We start from the raw sequence: 21,980 nt of genomic DNA on the forward strand, positions 1-21,980 counted from the left end.
TTGCTTATCGTGCTTAAGCGTATGATAAACAACATGAAAACTCTTTTAATTTACTTGATTCCCTTGCCATCTAATGGCATTAGTATTTAAAAGCTCAAAGCTAGCTTAGGATATCTAGTGCACAGCAGAGATTGTGAAAACAGAATTTCGTGCGAAAGAAAGTGGGCGTGATAATTAGTAGGGACCACCCTTGTGCGACATACGGTAACATAAACAAGCGCCAACGTTGCAAGCCACTTTCACGTGGCCATATAAAGTCACGCCTATTCTTATGCACGGGAAAATAGGTTCTTTTCTTAGGATTGACCTTTGCTATCCCTGATCTTCTTGTTGACCTTAATAGACACACGTTAATCTGTCCATGGGCATAGAGCCAGGGAATTTGTCTGGGAAGAGGGGGGGAAACACCTACCTTCGAGGGGGATCCTCCGCTTCCAGAGGGAATATCTCCACCCCGGAAAATAATTTTTAATTTGACCTCATGAGAACCCATATTACACCTAATATTTGTTGAATTTTTTAACATTGAAAATTTTCATTTTTCGACTTGTTAATTTTTTAGTGGAGGGGTCAGAGCCTTGTGGCCACAGCGACCCTCATGGCTATGGTCATGCTTTAGGGCACTGACTATTACAGTAGTTACATGCAGTGTTCAAGTTTTCCTCACGTTCTTGCTTTGCCCAAACTTGATTAATTTTGTCTCTATGAATACATCATAATAGGAGGCTTGAACTATGGTCAGCATATGTTAAATTAAGTGTATTACATTTATAATGATTATCATCTATGATGGAAGGTTTGATACCACATTTCATCAAAAATTTTAACAGGCCATCAGACTTACCGATACTATTTCTTTGTGATTAATAACCATGACAGTGGGGTGAAAATAAAATGAATACATATCAACTAACAGCTAATTCTCCTTGTGTAGACTCATTTCTTATTGGAATATCTAATTCAAAGAGCTTTCTGCACATTGTACCTTAAAGATATGAGGTACTGCTCTCAATTTGGTCAAATAATTCCAATAATGTGGTCTGTGGATGTTATGATCTGGTGAAATTGTTCCTTTGTGAATGAAAGATCCTTTGCAGATTCGGCTTACTTTGTATTTACTTACTTTAAATTTATTGGCTTCATAACGAGTTTCCACATTGTTACATCCTTTTGTCCCAGTCATGTAGCCAGAAATTAGCATCGGTGGACCGTAGGCAGAATGTGAGTTACTTATAACGATTTTTTTTGTTCACATGCATTGGAAAACAGTACATTCACTAAATCAGCTACTCTTTTCAATTGCATAATAGTGAAAGTTAAATTCATCATCAGTAATTGGAATGAGTTCAAATGATATATTAAAATTGTGAATGCTAAAAATCTTCCCCATCTGTCATGGGAGCCTTAAGGAAAAATTGTCAGGAAGATGCCTTCAGTGCCTACTAGTGATGGCATAACAGCGGTTCCCACTCCATGGGGCCTGAGGGGGCCCGAGCCCCCTCAAAAATTTGCTATGGATGTGAGGAAAAAATGTGTCAGGCTCGTCGATTTTCCCCGGAGTGTCCAGGTATTGAGATTCGAGTTGTCAGGGTTCTAATTTTGATCATATGACTCTTCTAAAATGCTTAAAAACTCACAACATATTTATAAAACTTCATGGGGCATGATCCCCGGTTTTGCCCCCCAATATTTTTTGTGAGTCGGTATCCCTGTGGCATAAACGACTCGTTTTGTGGAGCTGCCTCACCGCTCACAGCACATTCCAGAGAGCCGCTCGCACAGTACGACTCAGCAAAGCGCTTCTGGGTTGAGGGGAGGGGGAAGAGGGGAGTGCAAGAAAGGGGAAGAGGGGAAGGTGGTGAGGAGGGGATTTCTGAAAGAACATTTCCTAGATCACAATTTGAAAAATTCATTTCAAGTCAATCGCGTATTGCATAGTCACAATGTTTAACAGGTGATATAACTAAGGAACCATTTCTACCGGTAAGTTATATCTTTCATATTAGACAGAAAATGTATTCCGTCTCCTGTGCTTAGAGATGACGACAATTTAAAGAAATTCTGTTGTAACAAAATATTCCCTCCGAAACTACATGATCATGTTAACGATTCGTAATTAATTTCCCCGGTTGATCTTAGTTGTTTGCGTTAGAATAAATTTTCATTTTTGTCCCGTATTATTTTCATAAATTTGCTGTTGCTGAAAACTTTTACAAAAGCATTTTCCACCATTTTTCTTTCACGATGCATGGAACATGCAGGATAGAGAATTACCATCAGGGTCAAATGACAGTCTTTAGAGTAATACCCAGAAAATGAATCAGGAGAATCTTTCAAGCGGGGTGAAAAGGTGAGCACTGGGCTACCTGCAAAAGTGCCATGTGCTCCATAGGCAGAAAAAGATGTGAACTATGGAAAAAAAAGCCACAATAAATGTTGTAGTTTTATTGATATAATTCTTACCTTATTATACAAAAGGCATACTTCACTAATATGCCCAAAATACAACTGAGACAAATCTTTCCCAGCAGGAAAATAATATTCATTGATGAACTGACAAAACATAATTCACAAAGACAGGACCATTTCATGAATAAATACATGTAATCTTCCAAACATTTGCCAATAACTGAAATCTTTTAAAAATCTACTCCAATGAATAGTTACATATGCCATATTCTTACGAATACGAGACAATAAGCAAATGACAGTTTCCCAAAGGAAAAAATTAAAACAATTAGGATAGAAAAATAATTTATCCTCAAACAGGAATGATCCAATTCCTATCATTTTTTGATGGAATAACCTATTTTTTTAAGATGCCATTCCTCAGCAAAATAATCTTGAAAACCCAAAAACATAACATTTATTACTATTGCAGTTTGTAGTTGTTTCCATTTAAATTGTTCGTTCACTTAAATAAATACAATACACTACAATAGTTGTGAGATTTAGCTTTGCTACAGTCAAAAGGTAATAAAAATATGATATTTGTACAACTGTGATTAGTTACACTCAGTGAAACTTCTTTAGCGCTTATAAAGTGAATGATAAGAATAATCAAGCTATGGGTAAAATATCCTTCATTAACTTGATATTTGTACACATGGCATTTCACACATCAGTCAGAATCTAACAATGGTTACTTTCATCAAAAATACAATTTTTTCAAAAATGTTTACACATTATACTACAATTTGCCTCAAATGTTTGAAAGCTAGCAAAATGCAGATTGAAAGCATTAAGCTATCAACAATAAGGGTGATTTCATAGATTGGTGTTTCACGATAAAGACAACATGAATGTTTAACAATACGTTCTAATTGTGACATGGTGAGGAAGGGAAGCAGGACAGAAAAAACCATTAGGTAACTTGGATTACTTCCACCATACGTGGAGTTGAATTATCATTTTATTCAGCAAAGGAAGTTTCACTGTGTAACATAAAAAGATTTTCTTCAATTCAAAATTACACAATGAATGCCATGAATAATAACTTTAACATTACATCCTTGAGCGGATGCTAAAATAATATAGGAATCAAATTAATGCATTGCCTGTCACTTGGACAACAAAATCTAAAAACTTATTTCATGAATGATGAAACTTGGTGAGGTAAAGGTAAGGAAGATCATGAGCTCAGGTTAACAAGTAACTCACTGCGAGGGTACTGGCCGTCCATTGCATGATACCAACGTCAAAACTGCAGCAATCATCAATCTATGATTTTATCACATTTCTGGGAAGAGGGGACTTTATGGATCTGTGCACACCATTGAATAAGAGAAAAATCAACAGCCATAGAAATCACGATGTACAAAATCAACATCTCTGTAAGTGTCCCAATAGATTATTACGGGATAAGGTGAGCATGGATTCGGACGAGTAAATCGAAGTACAGCTTGGCAGAATAAGAAATAAGAAAGTAAGGGAAGATAATATAATCATTACACACTGGAATCAACAATCCATATTCTAAATAATATGAATGAGGTGAATTAGGTTTGTGCTAAGGACAAATAGCTCAGAATTAACAATATCAGTGCAAAAAAATAGAGTTTCGAAAAGAAAAACAAAACATCCTGCTCCACTGAAACTGAATAATTCATTTCATTGCAAACAAGTGAAAAAAAACACACTACTGTGTTCATCAAATACAATCTCAGATGTGCATAAATTTCAGAGAGCATTAAATGCTGTTACAAAGGAGGAGGATATAACAAAAGACGGAGACAACTTTAATCCTACACTGACCATACACTTAAAACAATAAAAGAACAGGAATGGTAGATCATCTTTCCCTAATCTTCATTACACACTTCAAAGTGATTCAGTTATTTATACACCTCATGTTTCAAAGACTGGATTACACAGTAGTCACAAGGGGAGATGCTTCTTGCCCTTAATCCTGTTGATCAAGTTGCAGATCTTCAGGGCAGGTCCCAATTTTAGGCCCATGTACTTCATCATCATGTCAGAGTTGAGCAACAGAAGAGCCTTGCCATCGATTTCCTGAAGAATGAGGGGAGATGCTTGATGCATATTTCACAATAATTTATCAATTACAGTGCATGCCAAAATACAGGGTTGTCACAAAATTCCCGGACTTTCCCCCTAGAAAAATCCTCATCTCCCCTGACATTTTCCCCATTTCCTTTCAATAATTACATTCAATTTTAACAGCCACTAGAAAACAAAAATCATTTTAAACATAGAAGATTCTCCCTTTACAAAATTAACCTGTTTCAGAGGATCAATTGTAAAGCAAATTCCATCACATTTTGAATCTGCATTGTTTCAGGATAAGGAGTCAGTTTACCACTTATCTCATCACATTATTGATTGAAAAAGATCTGTCCAAACTCAACCAACAAAGCTAAAAATAGTGACGCTTGCAAGATATGTCCGATGAAATGATGTTGAAAGAAAAATAAAAAGATGAATTTGTCTATTATGCAATAAAAATATATGAACCCAAATTTCATGCACAGCGATGATGAACTTGGGTAACCGTGTATGACCCCTAAGTACAAATCACATATATGTTAATAATAATGATTAAAGTATCACTACTTTTAAGTTATAATAAAAAATGTTCATGTGCATATTGCACACAATAATACAAATCAAACGTGTTCCCAGCCACTGATTTTTAGACTAATTCACTCACGGCTCCTAATTGTTTTCTTTTTTCTCTCGCTTTCAAACTTGGATCCTTTTTATTTGAGGGAATCCAGAGAAGTTTGTTGACCTAAAAGTTATTTTATTACACTCTTGTTATTATGGAGTTCATGGGACCAAAGAACCAGAGGTTCGTGAAAAATTTTCTTCATGGAATCATCGCAAAAAAAAATACCTTGCCAAATTTTCTTCTCTTCAATCTCCCATACTTATAGTCAAGCTGCAGAATACCTTCAAAGTCATGTTTGTGATATACAGTGAAACCTCGATATAACGACACCCCACGGTGCACTAATAAACACTCCCTATAGCGAATTGTCGCTTTACCGGAGGTGGAGCAAATAATAGCCAATATACCTGTTGCGAACAGATATACAGGAACAGGAGTGGTGCGGCGACAGATAAACATCTATCCGATAAACGTAAGCATAAATCCAGACAAAAGGCGATGTTTTTTCGCATCACTAAATTTCCTTACTCAAATAACGACTAACTATTCAAACAATTTATAAGCGCCGCACTGAATAAAAATCACGCAAAGCATTGTTTCGTCAATCATTATATTTATTAGAGATGGGTCGAATAGCAGATTTCTCGAATTCGAATATCGAATTCGAATATTAAATCATAGCTCGAATATTCGAATACCTCGAATTTCGAATACCTCGAATTTCGAATACCTCAAATACTAAATGATGAATGCTGGAATGTTTGACTCGGTTGCCTATGCAGCAGGCAACACAAGATTTTGGGGAGTAATTTTGATTCCCTTAAAATGATTCGAACAGGAATTTAGCTGATTAATGAATAATTTAATTTTATGGAAACAATTGGGCATATAATTAATTCAACTAACATCGCTTTACCCCCACTCCTGCTGCCAAGTGCTAGCTGACAATCTGAGGCATTTTGCAAAATACAAGCTCTTTTCCACCGGATTTTCTTCAATTATTTTCAGTCCATCTTTGGGAGTTCTCACGAGATAAGAAGATGAATTGGAATTGCTATCAGGGAGAAACCAAATATTCTGAGAAAATATCCTTTTGTCTGTGACTGTAACAATAAAGATTTATAGCACCACTCATAAATTGTAACTTGATATATGTTTTCGGAAAAAAATACCGCATCAACTTCCGAGAAGCTCTGCTGCTCATATCGAGTTTCGCCAGAATGCTAAGTCTCCGTCGTGTTTTGACATTTATTTCTTTGCGTAAAATGCTTAAATAAACTCAGAAATACGTCGTGTTTGGTCTTATTCTTTTTGAAATTACGCGCACATTACTAATATTTCAATTCAATAAAGGTGTAACATCAATTGACGAAAGTCATTCTGAGACACCCTTTGTGCTAATAGATGACTCATGCAGCGGTTGACCTCCACAGAAATGGGGAACTTCGAAGCTGGTAGGAAAAAAAAGGTCAGTGGGGGAGGAAAGGGAGGGCCCGAAACACGTTTCTATTGTTCTCGCGTATTTTTTCGAAGCTAAGGTGTTCGTAATATGATCCCTGCGCGAGCTGTGACCTTTTTTTTATTTTGAAGAAGAGGAAATCCTCAGAGGGGGGGCTAGTGCTGAATGGAGAGGGATACCGGACCTTGGGAAATGCGCTAATGTAAGTATCCCATGGTACTCACACAGCAGTTGACCACCAGAAATGGGGAACTTCGAAGCAGGTAGCCAGAAAAAGGTCAGTGGGTGTGAAAAGGGGGGAGGGCGTGAAACACGTTTTTATTGTTCTCGTAACTCGATATTTTTTTCGAAGCAGGGGCCTTCGTAATGCGATCCCTGCGCGAGCTGGGACCTTTTGTTTGATTTCGGAGAAGAGGAAAGCGTCAGAGTGGTTGAGGCGAGTGCTGAATGGAGGGGGATAGAGGATCGTGGGAAATGCCCTAAGGTTGCTATCCCACGGCACTGAGTTTCTCCTGGTGGGGGGAATCGGGGATTTTCGGATTTTTTCACCCGACTATTTTCGGTTCCCCTCGTCGAACACTTTTCACCGCTAAAATCCACGAATTTGATGCAATTCGTCAACTTGCGTAAAACGGCGCTGCGAGCACTAAATGACTACAGTTCTCTACATTTTTCCGAGTCACTACCAACGACGTGCGTGCGACAGTGTATGACGCGAAATTCAAAGTATTCGAGGTATTCGAGGCGGTACTTTTCGCATAACTATTCGAAATCTCGAATATCGAATACTATCTAGTATTCGAGGTATTCGAGTATTCGCGGATACTATTCGCACATCTCTAATATTTATCGAACGACAGTTTACCACATAAATTTGAGACTGAGCACTCCATTAACTTCATTTCTAACAGATCGCTAGCAATTACAGAGGTTAAGTAGTCTTGATGAAAGTCTTCCGGCGGTGAAACCCTCGCTATGGCGAGAGCCAACACCGAAAGTGTCTCGTAAAAACGAATTTTTTAACACGCTTATTATAGGGTCAATTGACGGTGCATCGGCTATCTCTCGTAATAGCCGGGGTGTCGCTATAGCCCGTACTCGCTTTAACGAGGTTCCACTGTACCTTATTAAATTACAATTACATTAAAAAAAAGCACATTCGTTAGACATTATCAATAGAAGAATGCATCTGAATCCCAACAATTCCTCAACCATAACATATCATTTTAAAAAAACTACAGTTGAGGACCTCAAATCCTGAATCCAGAAAACCGGAAAACCAGAAATCAGAAGGGTTTGAAAATTCCTCTGCGTAGTGTTTTGACTTGCCACCTCATGGCACCACTCTCCGAGCCCTGTTCTGGGACCAGTAGGAAGTTAGCACACGCTATGAACATACCTAGGCAGGGACACGTAGGGATCTCAAATATCGAACACAAGAGCCTGAACGCATTAATAAATTAACAAAATATAGAAGCATTTGCACAGATTTACAGTCCAACTAAGGAAGGTATTGATAGATATCACAACTTCTGCTAGCGAATGATATCAATGAAAGCGATTGAGCATGAAGAAAAAGATGTATTTATTGCTCGTTCTCATCCAGTATTAAGCACGTAATGTTTATGCTGCGGAACCTATGGTCATGATTTGACTACTTATTCGGCAAATTTTTATTGAACATATTAATTTGAAATACTGCTAGGAAGGTTTATGCTAATCAATGTTAAAATCCCTTTCATGCGTAATTTCTGAGCTATGGTTTTACTGCGATAAAATTCTCAAAAAAGAAGTGTACAACTTTTTCTGCGTGCTGAAGACCAGAAATCCAGAAACCCTTTGGTCCCAAGCTTTCTGAATTTGAGTTCCTCAACTGTACATAATTTTAACTGTAATTAAACTTTAGAACAATCGCATATACCAGGGATAACTCAATGTAAATAAAAATGATGAAAGATAGCTCTAAAATTACAATAGCTTCTTATCATTTAAACAAAATTAAGAAATAATGGCTCTCTCTAGAATTTTTGCAACTAAAGAAGTAAACTTCTCACTAAATAATATCTTAAAATAATCTCGTTCGTTTTTGATGTCATCCGCTTGAAAAGTGATCCCAGGGAAAATAATTTTCCACTGCCTAGGTACTGCCCTCCAAATTCATTTGACAGTTTCTTGTTGACTTCCCATTGTCATGACCATCGAGCGTTAACAACATCCATGAGTGAAAGACAAAATCCTTATAAGCTATATGACACAATCGAAGTTTGATATCTTCTGGAATAGTGTAAGTACTCAACATAGGAACAATATGCATTCCAAGATCTTGTTCTTAAGTCCATGAATCTTTGTGAGGCATTGAAAAGTATTGTTATCCTGCAGAATGCGACACTGCATTACAATTGAAACTCATGATTGTGACCAACTGATCTAGCTGTGCGTGCGACGTGGCTGGAGCCGAAAAAATTTGCTGTATTTGGGAAGGAAGAACAGGTGCAACGCTGAATAGATCCTGAATTCATAACGGATTAATTAATACAGTGGAACTTGGTTAGTACATTCCTCCTAAGCACGACGATTTCTCCCGGTCCTGCTACCATCCCAGTGAAATACAGGTAAAATTATTTGGTTAGTACCCTTTAAACAGTGACACTTTCCTGAGTAGTACGCTCAACTATTTGCCATGAAGCAACCTACAAGTCATTTCCGAGTGTATAAACCCCCAAATTCATTAGTTACTTAATTACAGTCGGATCCGGATTTAACGTCTTCGCATTTAACGTTTTTCCGCATTTAGCGTTTATTTTTTTGGGTCCCGATTCATTCCCTATTAGGACAATGTAAAAATTACCCGTATTTAGTGTTTCCGCATTTTGCGTTTTTCCGCATTTATGGTCGTAAAAATTTGTCCCGCTCAAGATTTTTTTGCCCGATTTAACGTTTTTTCATGACGGTTCGTCCAAATCTTCGAATTTATGCTCATCAACAAGAACAGTCACATGAAAGTTTACCAAGAGTCGATAGAATCTACCGGGGAACGCTTCTTCAACTGCTTTCTTCCGCGAGCGCAGCGCTGCGACCTTCAACTCGCAAGCTGGGTGATTTGTCGGATCGTAACGTTTCGCTCCCCTTCTGATCCAAACACCAGGCACTTTTTGTATCAGATCCGATCTAATGGAGCAAAGTCATCCCTTAATAACCTCGAACTACCTTATCCTTCACTTCTTGAACTTGACTTCGATGATACGTGACGACAGATGACACGAGTTATCCTCCGAGGGCCGCTACAATAATGGTTTTCTCGTAATGTTTTCAATTGATGGCTTATGCCCCTTTCAACTCTACTACCTACGGGCAGTCGATTATTAGCCCAATATTTTTTCAGTCGGGTACTTTCTCTTTTCAAAAGAGGAGGCCCAATATCAATTGCGCAGTTTACTAGAAGATTCTTTCTATAATCCATTCCAAGGTCAGTTTCCACGGAGGAACAGCGAAAGAACACAGGAAGTGTTTCCTCTGTCATGACCGTGAGTGAGAGCATTCTTTCCCTACGGAACAACATTATTTTACATCGTAATTTAAATATCCCGGAGCCAATTTATCGGCATGCGGCTGGTTGATATCGCTGTCGATTCAAAAATATTTAACTGGTGCTAATTAATGTCAAAAGAGGATGGCAATCGGAGTTTTGACGAACTATCACAGTCCATGACTCTAAATAAATCGCTCATGCTGGAAAAAAATCACCGCATACTCACGGTAGAATAGATGAGCGCGGAAAAATACGAAAATCCGGCAGGTATCCCTAGGTGGTTGACTTCGACATCATAACCCTGACGAAATTGCCAAACTCCAGAGGCACTGACAATTTTTCGAATGACATCCAGTTCTGTTGAAGATTAAACCTTTTAACTTAACAGAGTGTAGCTAATCGTTACTCAAAGTCCAACCAAATTTTATTAAAAGCTGCCGAGAAACAACTCCGCGAGTCGGAGTCGAGGTGATCAGCGCGCCGCGTAAGCAACTTCTCCCGGCTCCATTCGACCTGCATGAGGCCGCGGATATATGACAACGAATCTGGTGTTATCATCGAGTTGAATCACCATCGACTTGTACGCATACTAGAAATAAGATTCTACTTATTTGGATGACCTCGAAATCCAAAATGTGCGCATAGGAGGCTTTTTAAAGGGTCATAAATCCCTTGTTTCGCCGAGGCAACAGAAAACGTTTAGTTGGCAAAATTCCAGAAAACCTCCCTTTTACTAGATATTCGGTAGTTGAGAATTCGGGATTAGCAATCTTCTGCTGTCCCTTTATTTCACTCATTTCTCATGATTTTTCGAGTACCTACTTACATCTTTTCTTATTATATTAGAAATGCTATAGTCACCTACATGTCACTTTTACAGAAAAAATTCTAAATTTCATCGAGACCACTGAAATATGTATAAAAATGGAATCACTAATGTCCATAATAATAATAATCCGTGTGGGAATGCTTTTAAGTTGATTTTTATTAGAATTTTCTTAAAATATTTCATTAAAACAATTGTCATCCTCTCATTACTTATTTTTACTACCCATTTTTTTAGCTGATTCCTGAAAAGTATTATCCAACCTTCATAGGGCAGAGAACATTTCATTTAAGAATTATTTGCTGCATTCAGCAGCTTTTAGTTAATTAAAATAATTTCTTTTATTCATAAAAAGCCATTCCAATCATTACATACCCTAAAACCTGAAAAAATGGCAGGTCCTCATTTAGTGTTTTTCCGCATTTAGTGTTTTAAATTTTGTCCCCCCTGAAAAACCTTAAATCAGGATTCTACTGTATTATCAACCATTGACCTTCTTACATTCATCCCACATCTCTCTTTCTACGACTGTGATGCAACCAAATACATTTCTCAATGCAAAGAGTACGTCGTTATTACTTGACAAGTAATGCGGGACAGACGATGCTTTCGATCGCCACACGAAACTTAGAGCAAAAATACTCGATCTTGCTACAAGAAATAGAAAGCAGACCACGTTGAACAATTTTTTTAAGAGAATTTCAACTGTAGCTAATAAAAATCTGGTAATAATAATCTTTAAACGCCTTATTAATCATCATATCAATATCGATATATCAATCGATACATCCATCTATACGGGTTCATCCCAAGCACGAATGTGTACGGCTCTTGTCAGGATTAATGGTAAAGAAAACGTAGCACTATTTTTATGATTTTTCAAAACAGCCTATTTATATACTCAGGGTTATCATCATTTTCTATGAGTAGAACCCGAGAAAGAAGAAATGACCTAGCTAAACTTGTCCTCTTAAAACATATACGACAAATCACGGGAGAATGATGACGTTTTTATGTAACTGTCTCTGGGAAATCTATTAAAACATTGTGATTTTCATTGAAATGGTTTTTGTTTAAGTTTAACACTAATTTTCCTGATTTTAAATGTGAAAAAGAGTTCAGGAAGGCAATCCTTCAAGAACTTCGGACAGTATTTGTAGTTATGACGACTTTTCCACTGAGTGCAATAACCCCTATTTCTATTATTTACTTTCCTGGTTAACACGTTTTCCTGGATAGCACATTCATTTTTTGTGGTCCCTTCAAAAACGTACTAAAGAAGTTCTACTGTATATTATTCAGACAGTGCACAAAGTGCGAGTTCCTTTGTGCCACACTGCATCCCATTGGCCAAGTCCAAAGATGTCAAATTTGAAATTTCGGGCACAGCTTGAATTTCTCAAATGTTTGTAAGAAGAGAACTTACTGTACGGCCAATTTACGAGCGGTAAAGAGTGAGTCACCATGATTCCACAGGAATGAAGCTTATTAATTGATGTTGCGTTGATACAGAAGTATATTCTACTGAATGAAGACCCATAATTGACGCTCTTGGACACAAACCACGAGGAGAATGTTATCATGGCTGGGAGAATGTTACTCACATGCTTTCGAAAGAGATCAGCATGCACACCAAGTCCTGGATCTGAAAAACCAATGTGTTGGATGACCTCCTCGATGGACCATTCTAAAGGGTCAGGAGGCAACTTTGGCAGGATTGGTCCTTCTGACTGGGTCGTTGATGTGGCTGCTTCAAGCTCTGAAAAATACAGAATGAACATTTTAAATTAAAAATACTATAACTTAAATGCAATCACATCTGGACCACTTCCAGAAGAGATTGAGAATTGAAATTTTGAAATGAGGGGTGGACCAAAAATAATTTTTGAGTAAAATTCTAAAAACACCCCGACCCATCACACAATTCCCCATCAAAAATTCAAAATACTGCAAATTACAAATTATCCATGCATTCTTCAATTGGACAGCCGCAAATGCCAAGCATTACTCGGGGATCCAAACCTAAGTTAATTATTCGGATTGGAGGAAGATAGGTGCCTCATTAGATGTGCTTTTTATACTCAATAATTCCCAAATCTGGAGAAAAAAGTCTTTTAACCTGAACTTTGACTGGCCACCCAAACATCCTACAAGCATAAAAGTTTCTCAGATTTTCCACTGGTTTTCCATGTCTCCCGATGTTTCGAGCAGCGACTTGCTGTTAACATCAATCGGTGGAAAACCCAAGAAACTTTTCTGCACCTGATACGCTGGGAAAACCTAAGATCATACATCCTACAGGCATATGCAACAGGCACAACAAAATTATGGAAAATTCTCTCCAATGAATTAGGAATCCACCACAGTTAAGTATAAACATAGCTCGATGTGTTTCCTAGTAAAATATAGGATAACCCTATATTCCACCTACTTCCCCTCGAAAATATTAGAAATGCATTCATTCCACTATGTATTTCCAAGCATACTTCTGGTCGATGGCCTCTACTACGAAAAGTGTGAATATGGTCAGGCATATCTTTGCATTAGGGTGTCTTGTGGCAATAAAATCACTTCACTGACCATGCTTGCTTCTTTGAATTGATTAGCCTCAGCCTCTAACAATCTTTTTGGTATGAAGAATGAAAACATGCCTGATAAACAACAGAAAATAACAAAAAATATGCAGATATCCTTAACTCATGAAACATGTTGAAAAAAAACAGTAAAGCTCTATTAAAAAATTGTAGTACAAAGCTAGATATGTGGAATTTCATAACAACGTTCAATTTGAAAATAACCCAAAACCCAACAAATTCATCAAATATTTGTTATTGGAATAAAGAATTAAATAGTGTCAACTTAATAAGAATTAATCCCTTCAGAGCCAGGTTGCCTAATTAGTCATTTAAATCACTATACCTTGAACATAGTGCCCTAATTACTAACATTTATAGACTAAATAGAGATTTCCACCTCCTTCAAACCTGGGCTACCCTGAAGAATCGATAGCTTCCTGCTTACATGTATACTTTCAGAGTAAGGGACCTTTGACCTGAGGTAACACAAAAAAATTGGAACAAACAAATTCATGATACAAACAAGAAGAAGGAGGGGAAATATGATATAAGTATTTGATAATTTTCTAGGAAGTACATATGGTGGATAGTAATTATACAAAGCTTGTGATCTGAGGATATAACGAGCCAGTGAAAAACTTTACATGACTTTGCCTCTTGGGTTTCAAACACTCATCAGATTTTTCCCTGGCCCATCAAAGTTCAATTTCAAAGATATGTTCCTAACTATTCCAGGGGATTAAAAAAATAGGAAGCACTGTAATGCATTATGTCTAGGAGACGAGTGTTAGGGGGCAGCAACTGCCTAGCTGCACTATTTTTAGTTGTACCAACTATCTGACACATTGAAAGATTGGAAAAAGTCATGTACCAGGAGACAGGAAGGACTGGAATTCATAAACTTTCCTCATCATTCAAGACTGCATCGTGGGAGACGATCGTACGGAATGGGATGTGTGCAACCTTAATGATTATTACTCCAACATAGCCCGTTTTGAGCCGTTTTGAGAAGAGGTCCCCTCCCTCAGAGATAGATGTCGATTTCCCCCTTCGAGGAATCAGATTATACTCGTGAATTCATCGACTTACGGGAAGATATCTTAGCTCGCAACCAAAGGCTTTGATTCTTCAGGATACAGGAAACTGTACAATTTGGTCAAATATAAATCTCTTTCCCACTAGCATCGCTTGGATTTCAATCCTCAAGTACTTAAAAACCTTTTTTAGAGAGTTGAATTAGCCACTCGGGTTGATTTCTCTGTTTCTCTGTTTGTGTGCACTGTGAGGTCAGGGCATCAAATGACACATCAATCCTTCCCCGATTTTTTCTTTTCATATTTCCATCAAATCGGTTTCCAGTCCCCCCCCCACCTCCTTGAAAATTTTCTGCTACACATATCTTCAAGAATTTGCATTTGTACGCTACAAACAATCAAAGTATCAAGAGGTGTAATATTTCAAACCCTGCCGCGTGAATGGTGGTGAGATATACAAGAATTGCCATGAGGAAAAAAAAATCCCCTGGACCGGGAATCGAACCACGGACCTTTGGCTTTCCGGGCCAATGCGCAGACCACTACACTATCCAGGTTCTTTAATTCCCATGGCAATTATACCGAGGCTCATGGTACTAGGTGTTAGGCCCTCGTGGTCCATCAAGGATGGCAATGCAAGGACTTCCAAGTAGCCACAAGCTTTTTTTCTCTCATGGCAATTCTTGTATGTATCAAGAGGTGTTTTATGTCATAGATGTTGGATAAAAAATGAGGGTATATGCTAAATAGAAGTAGGTACAAAAAAAGGCCATTCATGAAAAGTGAACACTAACCTGGAGCTGACTTTCGAGGTTGCTTGTTGGGAGGAGGAGCAGCCACCGAAGACGTAGGTGGATGAGGGTTAGTAGAGGTGGTAATTGCCACAGCGGGGCCAGCATTTGCACATGGAGGGTTCACTCTTGACGTTGAATCAGAGCTTTCAGAGGACCATCTCCGTTTTGTGGTCCCTGAGGTTGCACTGACTTCACCTGCAGCAGCTGTAGATACGGGGTACTCTTCTAGAAAAATAGAATGGGCGAAACAAATGAAGAGAGCTTCAATGAGACTTAGTGATGCAAAACATTTCCTTCTACTTTGCACATCGATTAATATGTACTTGATATTTTGGGCAATCCATCATGAAAAATATGTGCAACTTACGTGGATGAAATTCTTTCATATTAAAAATAAAATAAGAGCTGTCTGATTATTAAGTGGAGTTATATTTATAAAGTGACTACAGAGCATGTCTAACTAAGTAGTCACCACCTTCCATCAGTGATGAAGAATATCAATCAATGCTTTCAGTCACACTCATTGCAACTGGTGAAATGTAAATTGTTAGTGGAAAAAGTGATTTTAAACTACCATCAAGAAATAATTTATATACTTAACTTTATAATGGAGACGTTTTCAAGAGAAAAGGCTTGAGAATGTTAGGTTTGTATAACATGAAATTATCAGCAGTTTGATTGTTAAGTTAACACATCAACAGTTTCTTTAAACCTGTCAAACATATTAATGATTACTTGTAAAAACATTTATCCTTTGAATTCAGTCAAAACAATTTTAAGTATTACCTAACAATGTAAAATGGCTAAATATCATGCTTTATTTTTAATGCGACTCACTCTGTTGCACCATGTCTTGTAATCTGTAAATAAAAGAATAATAAAATAGATATTAATATGTACAAATACATACCTCTTTTTGTATTTGGTACCATGACAGTATTTTGTTTAGAACATTTAGGGCAGCCATTATCCATTGGCTGGCCAGTGTATAGGTTTTCACAGCACATGAGCTCCTCAAAGAAAATTTCAAGGAAATTCCAGATATCGTCTGTCTTTTCCACCACAGGTAGTCGAACCACCACTGTTTTCCCAGCAAAAGATGCTGATCACAAGAAAAAAAACAGAAAGCAGTCAGAAATAATTAAAAATTAAATGTGCACCACAATTTCATGGCCATAATATTTATAATAAATTTTCCACAGAGAGTACACTTTTATAATTAATTTATGAAAGGCACATTCATATATAAAAACAGCATTGTGTAACATTTTAATACTTTTTAAATTTAGAAATTTAACTATATCTGCTAATAAAACTTAGGTTATTCTGAAATACATAAAGGCTAAAGGTTTGCTCGGAGGGGAGAGAGGATTGGGGGGGGGCCTTCTTTGCTTATGTTGCACTGCACGGAACAAATTAATTCTTGGAGACTTGCTTTACTTGAAAATTGAGAATAAAGTTATGGAAACTTATCTAAAGACTCTACCAAAACTCTGAACGAAATGTACACACATACATGCAACCATGGCAAAATTAAAAAAAACTTTTACCCATATAAAATATCTTTAGACCCAGTTTTCTTACCTGTAACAATGACTTTCCCCTCACCCTGTCGCAGCAGTCCAAATATTTGCTGTTGATCCAATGAAGAATCCACCAATGCTTGCACACATTCACGAAAGACACATGTAAGAGATCCTGGCCCAAACTGAGGTGGAAGATCCCCCATTTTCCGGGGATCTAAATATGGGCCACAAGTACAACCATGGTTCACGTAGACGCATATTGAACCAGGTGCTGCAAAAAGAAAATTTACAGTCATGAAATATGTTAGACATCTTAACTTTACAGAAATATTAACCACAAAATAACTTTTTAAGTTATTCTCAGAAGAGGAAGACAAGAGTTAATTGAAAAGAATGCATGACAATATGAAGTAAAAAGGATAAGGTGGAATAAAGTAGATGTAAGTAATCATAAATACATACAGTAAAACCCCTTATTTACACTTTTCTAGGGACCCAAGAAAAAAAGTGTAAATTGCGGGAAAATGCAAATCGTGGGAAATAGAGAATTTTCACTTTTATTCATATACTGGCTTTGGAAATGTTAATTTTTTAATTCTTCCCTAAGCATTATTCCATAACACTGTTTCCCTCTGAAGCACAGTGTTTTTGCTGGCAGAAAAAATTAAAAAATAATCCTGTTTTGTCTGCACTGAAAACATCTTTTGGGCTGTAACCTTCCAGAACTCTAATATATTCAGATTTTTTCCACTGAGTTGCTGTCTCTATGTTAACATCTTTGCTTTCACCACTCACCATCTTGTATACAAGACTGTACCTATTTTTGAATCTGTCCAACCAACCATTATAGATGCCATGGAATCTTCGATTCCCAATCTTGTGGGGAAATACTTTTTCTCAAGGGCCTGTGGGCCTGTTTACACGATACATTAACACGTACGAGTTAATTTCTGCTTGCATGAATGATTTTTGTGGAACGGGACATGTACAAATTTAGGCAGGGGCAGATCCAGGATTTTTTTCTGGGAGGGGCACAGAGGGCCTGGCAGGCAAAAGATCTTGTCTTAATTGAGATTAAAAACAAGATATAACAATGACTTTACAAAATTCTCTTTATTTTTATATCAAAGTTATTCTTATTGAAATAAATGATTGAGCCTTCTTGAGTAATACACTAAACAAAGCGAACATAATGATGACCATCAGGGGCGGATCCAGGATTTCTTTCTGGGGGGCACAAGCAATGCCGTATCCAGGATTTTGTTCTGGAGTGGGGGGGGGGGGTTCTGGAGTGGGTGGCGCACAATGATACCACGTTATACAAAAAGAACGCAATGATAACCGGACCATATTAAAAATCTTGCATATTTTTAAGTGTCTGGGTGGGCCCCCCCCCCCCAATAGATCCTCCGATGATAACCCCTGCCCCTAAATCCGACTATGAATGCATGAACCAAATTTGAACAGGTTCTATTTTCTGTTCGTGCATATACGCACAAGTTGGGTGTATACACGGTGCATTTTCGTGTTCATAATTTAGACATTAACTTGTGCGGGTTAATACATGTACTATGTAAACAGGCCTTTAGATTACACCATTTGCTGGGACATTTGATGATCTTGCACCTAAAAACTACTCTTTTAGAATTCGTTCTATTTATTCGTACCTGGAATTCTTCACATATATTCTCTTTTTTGATAAATGTCCGCACTGGTTAGCATATTTTACAATGGCATCGCAATTTTTCACCACGGTATTGAATGTTGAGACTGGAAATCCGAACGGATTGCCAGTCCCAACATTTCGAGTCGCCAGCGTTTGAATCGATGCGGGTTCCGGTGTGGGAATCAACTATCTCTATAATTTTCATTTTCTCGTCAATTAAAAATGTCCGTTTTTCACCTCGAATTTCCATTTTCAAGCAGGATCAATTGTATTTCCCGTACGAATTGAGGGTAACTCGGCAACACACGAGTATCTGACCTACTCCTCGGCGATCAAGTGCGTAGTACAAACTGTCATGGGACTTCATAATTTTTGAAAGTTACAATAGTTTGCGATACACTGCTATTTGAATGGGATAATTCAAGTTTAAATAAGTTTTTTTAAGTATTTAATTAACCCATAATTGCTACGCAACTGTTGAATGAAGTCAGCGCAAATGATCCCAGTTGTCGGTCAAGTTATATAGTTCCGGCATTTATCACGTCTGGTTTCCTTTCAAACTCTCGTATCAAATTATCGACTACATGATTATTGTCTACATTCCTTCAGGAGTTCTTGCATTATAATTAATACATAGCTCGATTGCTCAATACACCTACTTTCATATCGTGAATCTTTTCGCCGCTGACAGAAAACGAGATGACGTAGTTCAACTTTCCGACGTTAGTGGCGTTCTGTCCCGCCACATTCAAATTCTTCCCGAAAATAGTTCTCATTACGTCTTTCTCTCTTAGATTTTTAAATAAAAATGCGCGAAAGGAAGCCAAAAGACAGTTTTTATGGGCTGATATGCACGATTAATTGTTTTAGCACGCAAATAATTTTTTTTAGTCGGCACGTCGTGATGCACATGGCGGGAAAACGAAAAAAACACGGCGTAAATACAGGGTTCTATTTACATTGGAGAGATAGGAAATATGACGGGACCCAGAAAAAAACTTGCAATTTGCGGGAAAACGTAAATTCCGAGAACGCAAATACGGGGTTTTACTGTAAATTTAATCAAACTGTTATGTCTTCTTTAAACAAATGAAGTATTTCTCCAGCATAAATGGCATTCCATTCCTTCAGTGGCAATGAGAGAATTTTGGGTTTATCTAACAAAGCATGTCAGCAACACATATCCTATTTATGAGAGTCCTTTCAATAAAGAAAGGCTCAAGCTCCCAATTGAAGGTAACAGTCTTGAGTTCTTTAATAGTGATAAAATAGTTCCATTAGCTTTCCTTAACAAAGCAAACTGCCTCAGTGAATTTAAATGTGGAATTTCTCCATACTGGAAGAATTAAATAATAATCAATTCTAGAAGATTTATGTTATTATTCATATTCCAGGTTTCAATATCTGTCTTCATCTGAAGATGAAAGAGATACCGAAACCTGGGTCATGAATAAAATGATACATTCATTGGAATTCAGCATTATTTAATGCTTTCAGATTTCCATTCAATTTCAAGAAGACTAACTATTATCCAGTATTACAAGAATTTTTTGTGAATAATGCAAAAGAAACAAAATATTTTAGTTAATTAGTAACTCTTAACCGATATGACATTGGGGTCACACTTGATCAATCAAATAATGAAATATCAACATTTGAATTGCATTCTGAGAATAACTTAGGTCTTCATGCTGAGACAAGGAACTTCCGCAGCAAACATATGAACTACAGCAAATAAAAGTTAGTATAAATAAGACAGCAGGGAGAGGAGTATCCACAAAGATACATTGAACAAACTTACACGAGTTAGGAATTTTTGGCACGGTTGATGTGTCTGGCTCGGTGACAGTGATGGTGCTGCCACCTGTGGCTGAAGGAACTTGATGCATACCACTGTGCAAATGGTCGTCGCTGGCTCGATTAGATGCATGATGGTGAGGTGTACCATTTGAACATGTGGCCCCATCCAACATCTGCGGACTAACTGAGGATTGCGGAGATGATGCGGGCTGAGGGGCAACGACATTGCAAACTCGGGTCTTGAAGCGATTTGATCCATGAGTCGCTGCTTATCACAGAAGAGAGGAGGGAGAAAAAAGTCATAAGCCTTCTTACATTGATTCCCAGTGGAATGCACTAAAATTCTATCTTTCATACTTACTTTTAAAAACAAAACTTCTTCACTTGTTCATAAATTATCATCCTCACTAAGCAAACACTTTTAATTAGAGATGGGTCGAATAGCAGATTTCTCGAATTCGAATATCGAATTCGAATATTAAATCATAGCTCGAATATTCGAATACCTCGAATACTAAATGATGAATGCTGGAATGTTTGACTCGGTTGCCTATGCAGCAGGCAACACAAGATTTTGGGGAGTAATTTTGATTCCCTTAAAATGATTCGAACAGGAATTTAGCTGATTAATGAATAATTTAATTTTATGGAAACAATTGGGCATATAATTAATTCAACTAACATCGCTTTACCCCCACTCCTGCTGCCAAGTGCTAGCTGACAATCTGAGGCATTTTGCAAAATACAAGCTCTTTTCCACCGGATTTTCTTCAATTATTTTCAGTCCATCTTTGGGAGTTCTCACGAGATAAGATGAATTGGAATTGCTATCAGGGAGAAACCAAATATTCTGAGAAAATATCCTTTTGTCTGTGACTGTAACAATAAAGATTTATAGCACCACTCATAAATTGTAACTTGATATATGTTTTCGGAAAAAAATACCGCATCAACTTCCGAGAAGCTCTGCTGCTCATATCGAGTTTCGCCAGAATGCTAAGTCTCCGTCGTGTTTTGACATTTATTTCTTTGCGTAAAATGCTTAAATAAACTCAGAAATACGTCGTGTTTGGTCTTACTCTTTTTGAAATTACGCGCACATTACTAATATTTCAATTCAATAAAGGTGTAACATCAATTGACGAAAGTCATTCTTAGACACCCTTTGTGCTAATAGATGACTCATGCAGCGGTTGACCTCCACAGAAATGGGGAACTTCGAAGCTGGTAGGAAAAAAAAAGGTCAGTGGGGGAGGAAAGGGAGGGACCGAAACACGTTTCTATTGTTCTCGCGTATTTTCTCGAAGCTAAGGTCTTCGTAATATGATCCCTGCGCGAGCTGTGACCTTTTTTTTATTTTGAAGAAGAGGAAAGCCTCAGGGGGGGGCTAGTGCTGAATGGAGAGGGATACCAGACCTTGGGAAATGCGCTAATGTAAGTATCCCACGGTACTCACACAGCAGTTGACCTCCAGAAATGGGGAACTTCGAAGCAGGTAGCCAGAAAAAGGTCAGTGGGTGAGAAAAGGGGGGAGGGCGTGAAACATGTTTTTATTGTTCTCGTAACTCGATATTTTTTTCGAAGCAGGGGTCTTCCTAATGCGATCCCTGCGCGAGCTGGGACCTTTTGTTTGATTTTG

The 21,980-nt window shown here is 37.7% G+C and overlaps 1 protein-coding gene across 2 annotated transcripts in view; it reads right to left on the reverse strand.

Moving 5' to 3' along the window:
- Positions 1 to 2,430: 2,430 nt before the first annotated feature.
- LOC124168815 (polycomb protein Scm) overlaps positions 2,431 to 21,980 on the reverse strand; it is a 44,979-nt gene continuing 25,429 nt past the window's right edge. Inside the window, exons 9-14 of one of the 2 annotated variants that reach the window (XM_046547137.1) lie at positions 20,343 to 20,606; positions 16,934 to 17,146; positions 16,260 to 16,451; positions 15,350 to 15,574; positions 12,550 to 12,704; positions 2,431 to 4,512 (exon numbers count right to left, since the gene is read on the reverse strand). In XM_046547137.1, the coding sequence (XP_046403093.1) occupies positions 4,378 to 4,512; positions 12,550 to 12,704; positions 15,350 to 15,574; positions 16,260 to 16,451; positions 16,934 to 17,146; positions 20,343 to 20,606 (1,184 nt within the window). In that variant the 3' untranslated portion in view covers positions 2,431 to 4,377. Of the gene's footprint in view, positions 4,513 to 12,549; positions 12,705 to 15,349; positions 15,575 to 16,259; positions 16,452 to 16,933; positions 17,147 to 20,342; positions 20,610 to 21,980 lie in introns of both variants that reach the window. The other variant, XM_046547136.1, reaches the window with a different exon arrangement.

Source organism: Ischnura elegans, chromosome 12 (genome assembly GCF_921293095.1).
Source record: "Ischnura elegans chromosome 12, ioIscEleg1.1, whole genome shotgun sequence".
Taxonomy (NCBI): Eukaryota; Metazoa; Arthropoda; class Insecta; order Odonata; family Coenagrionidae; genus Ischnura; species Ischnura elegans.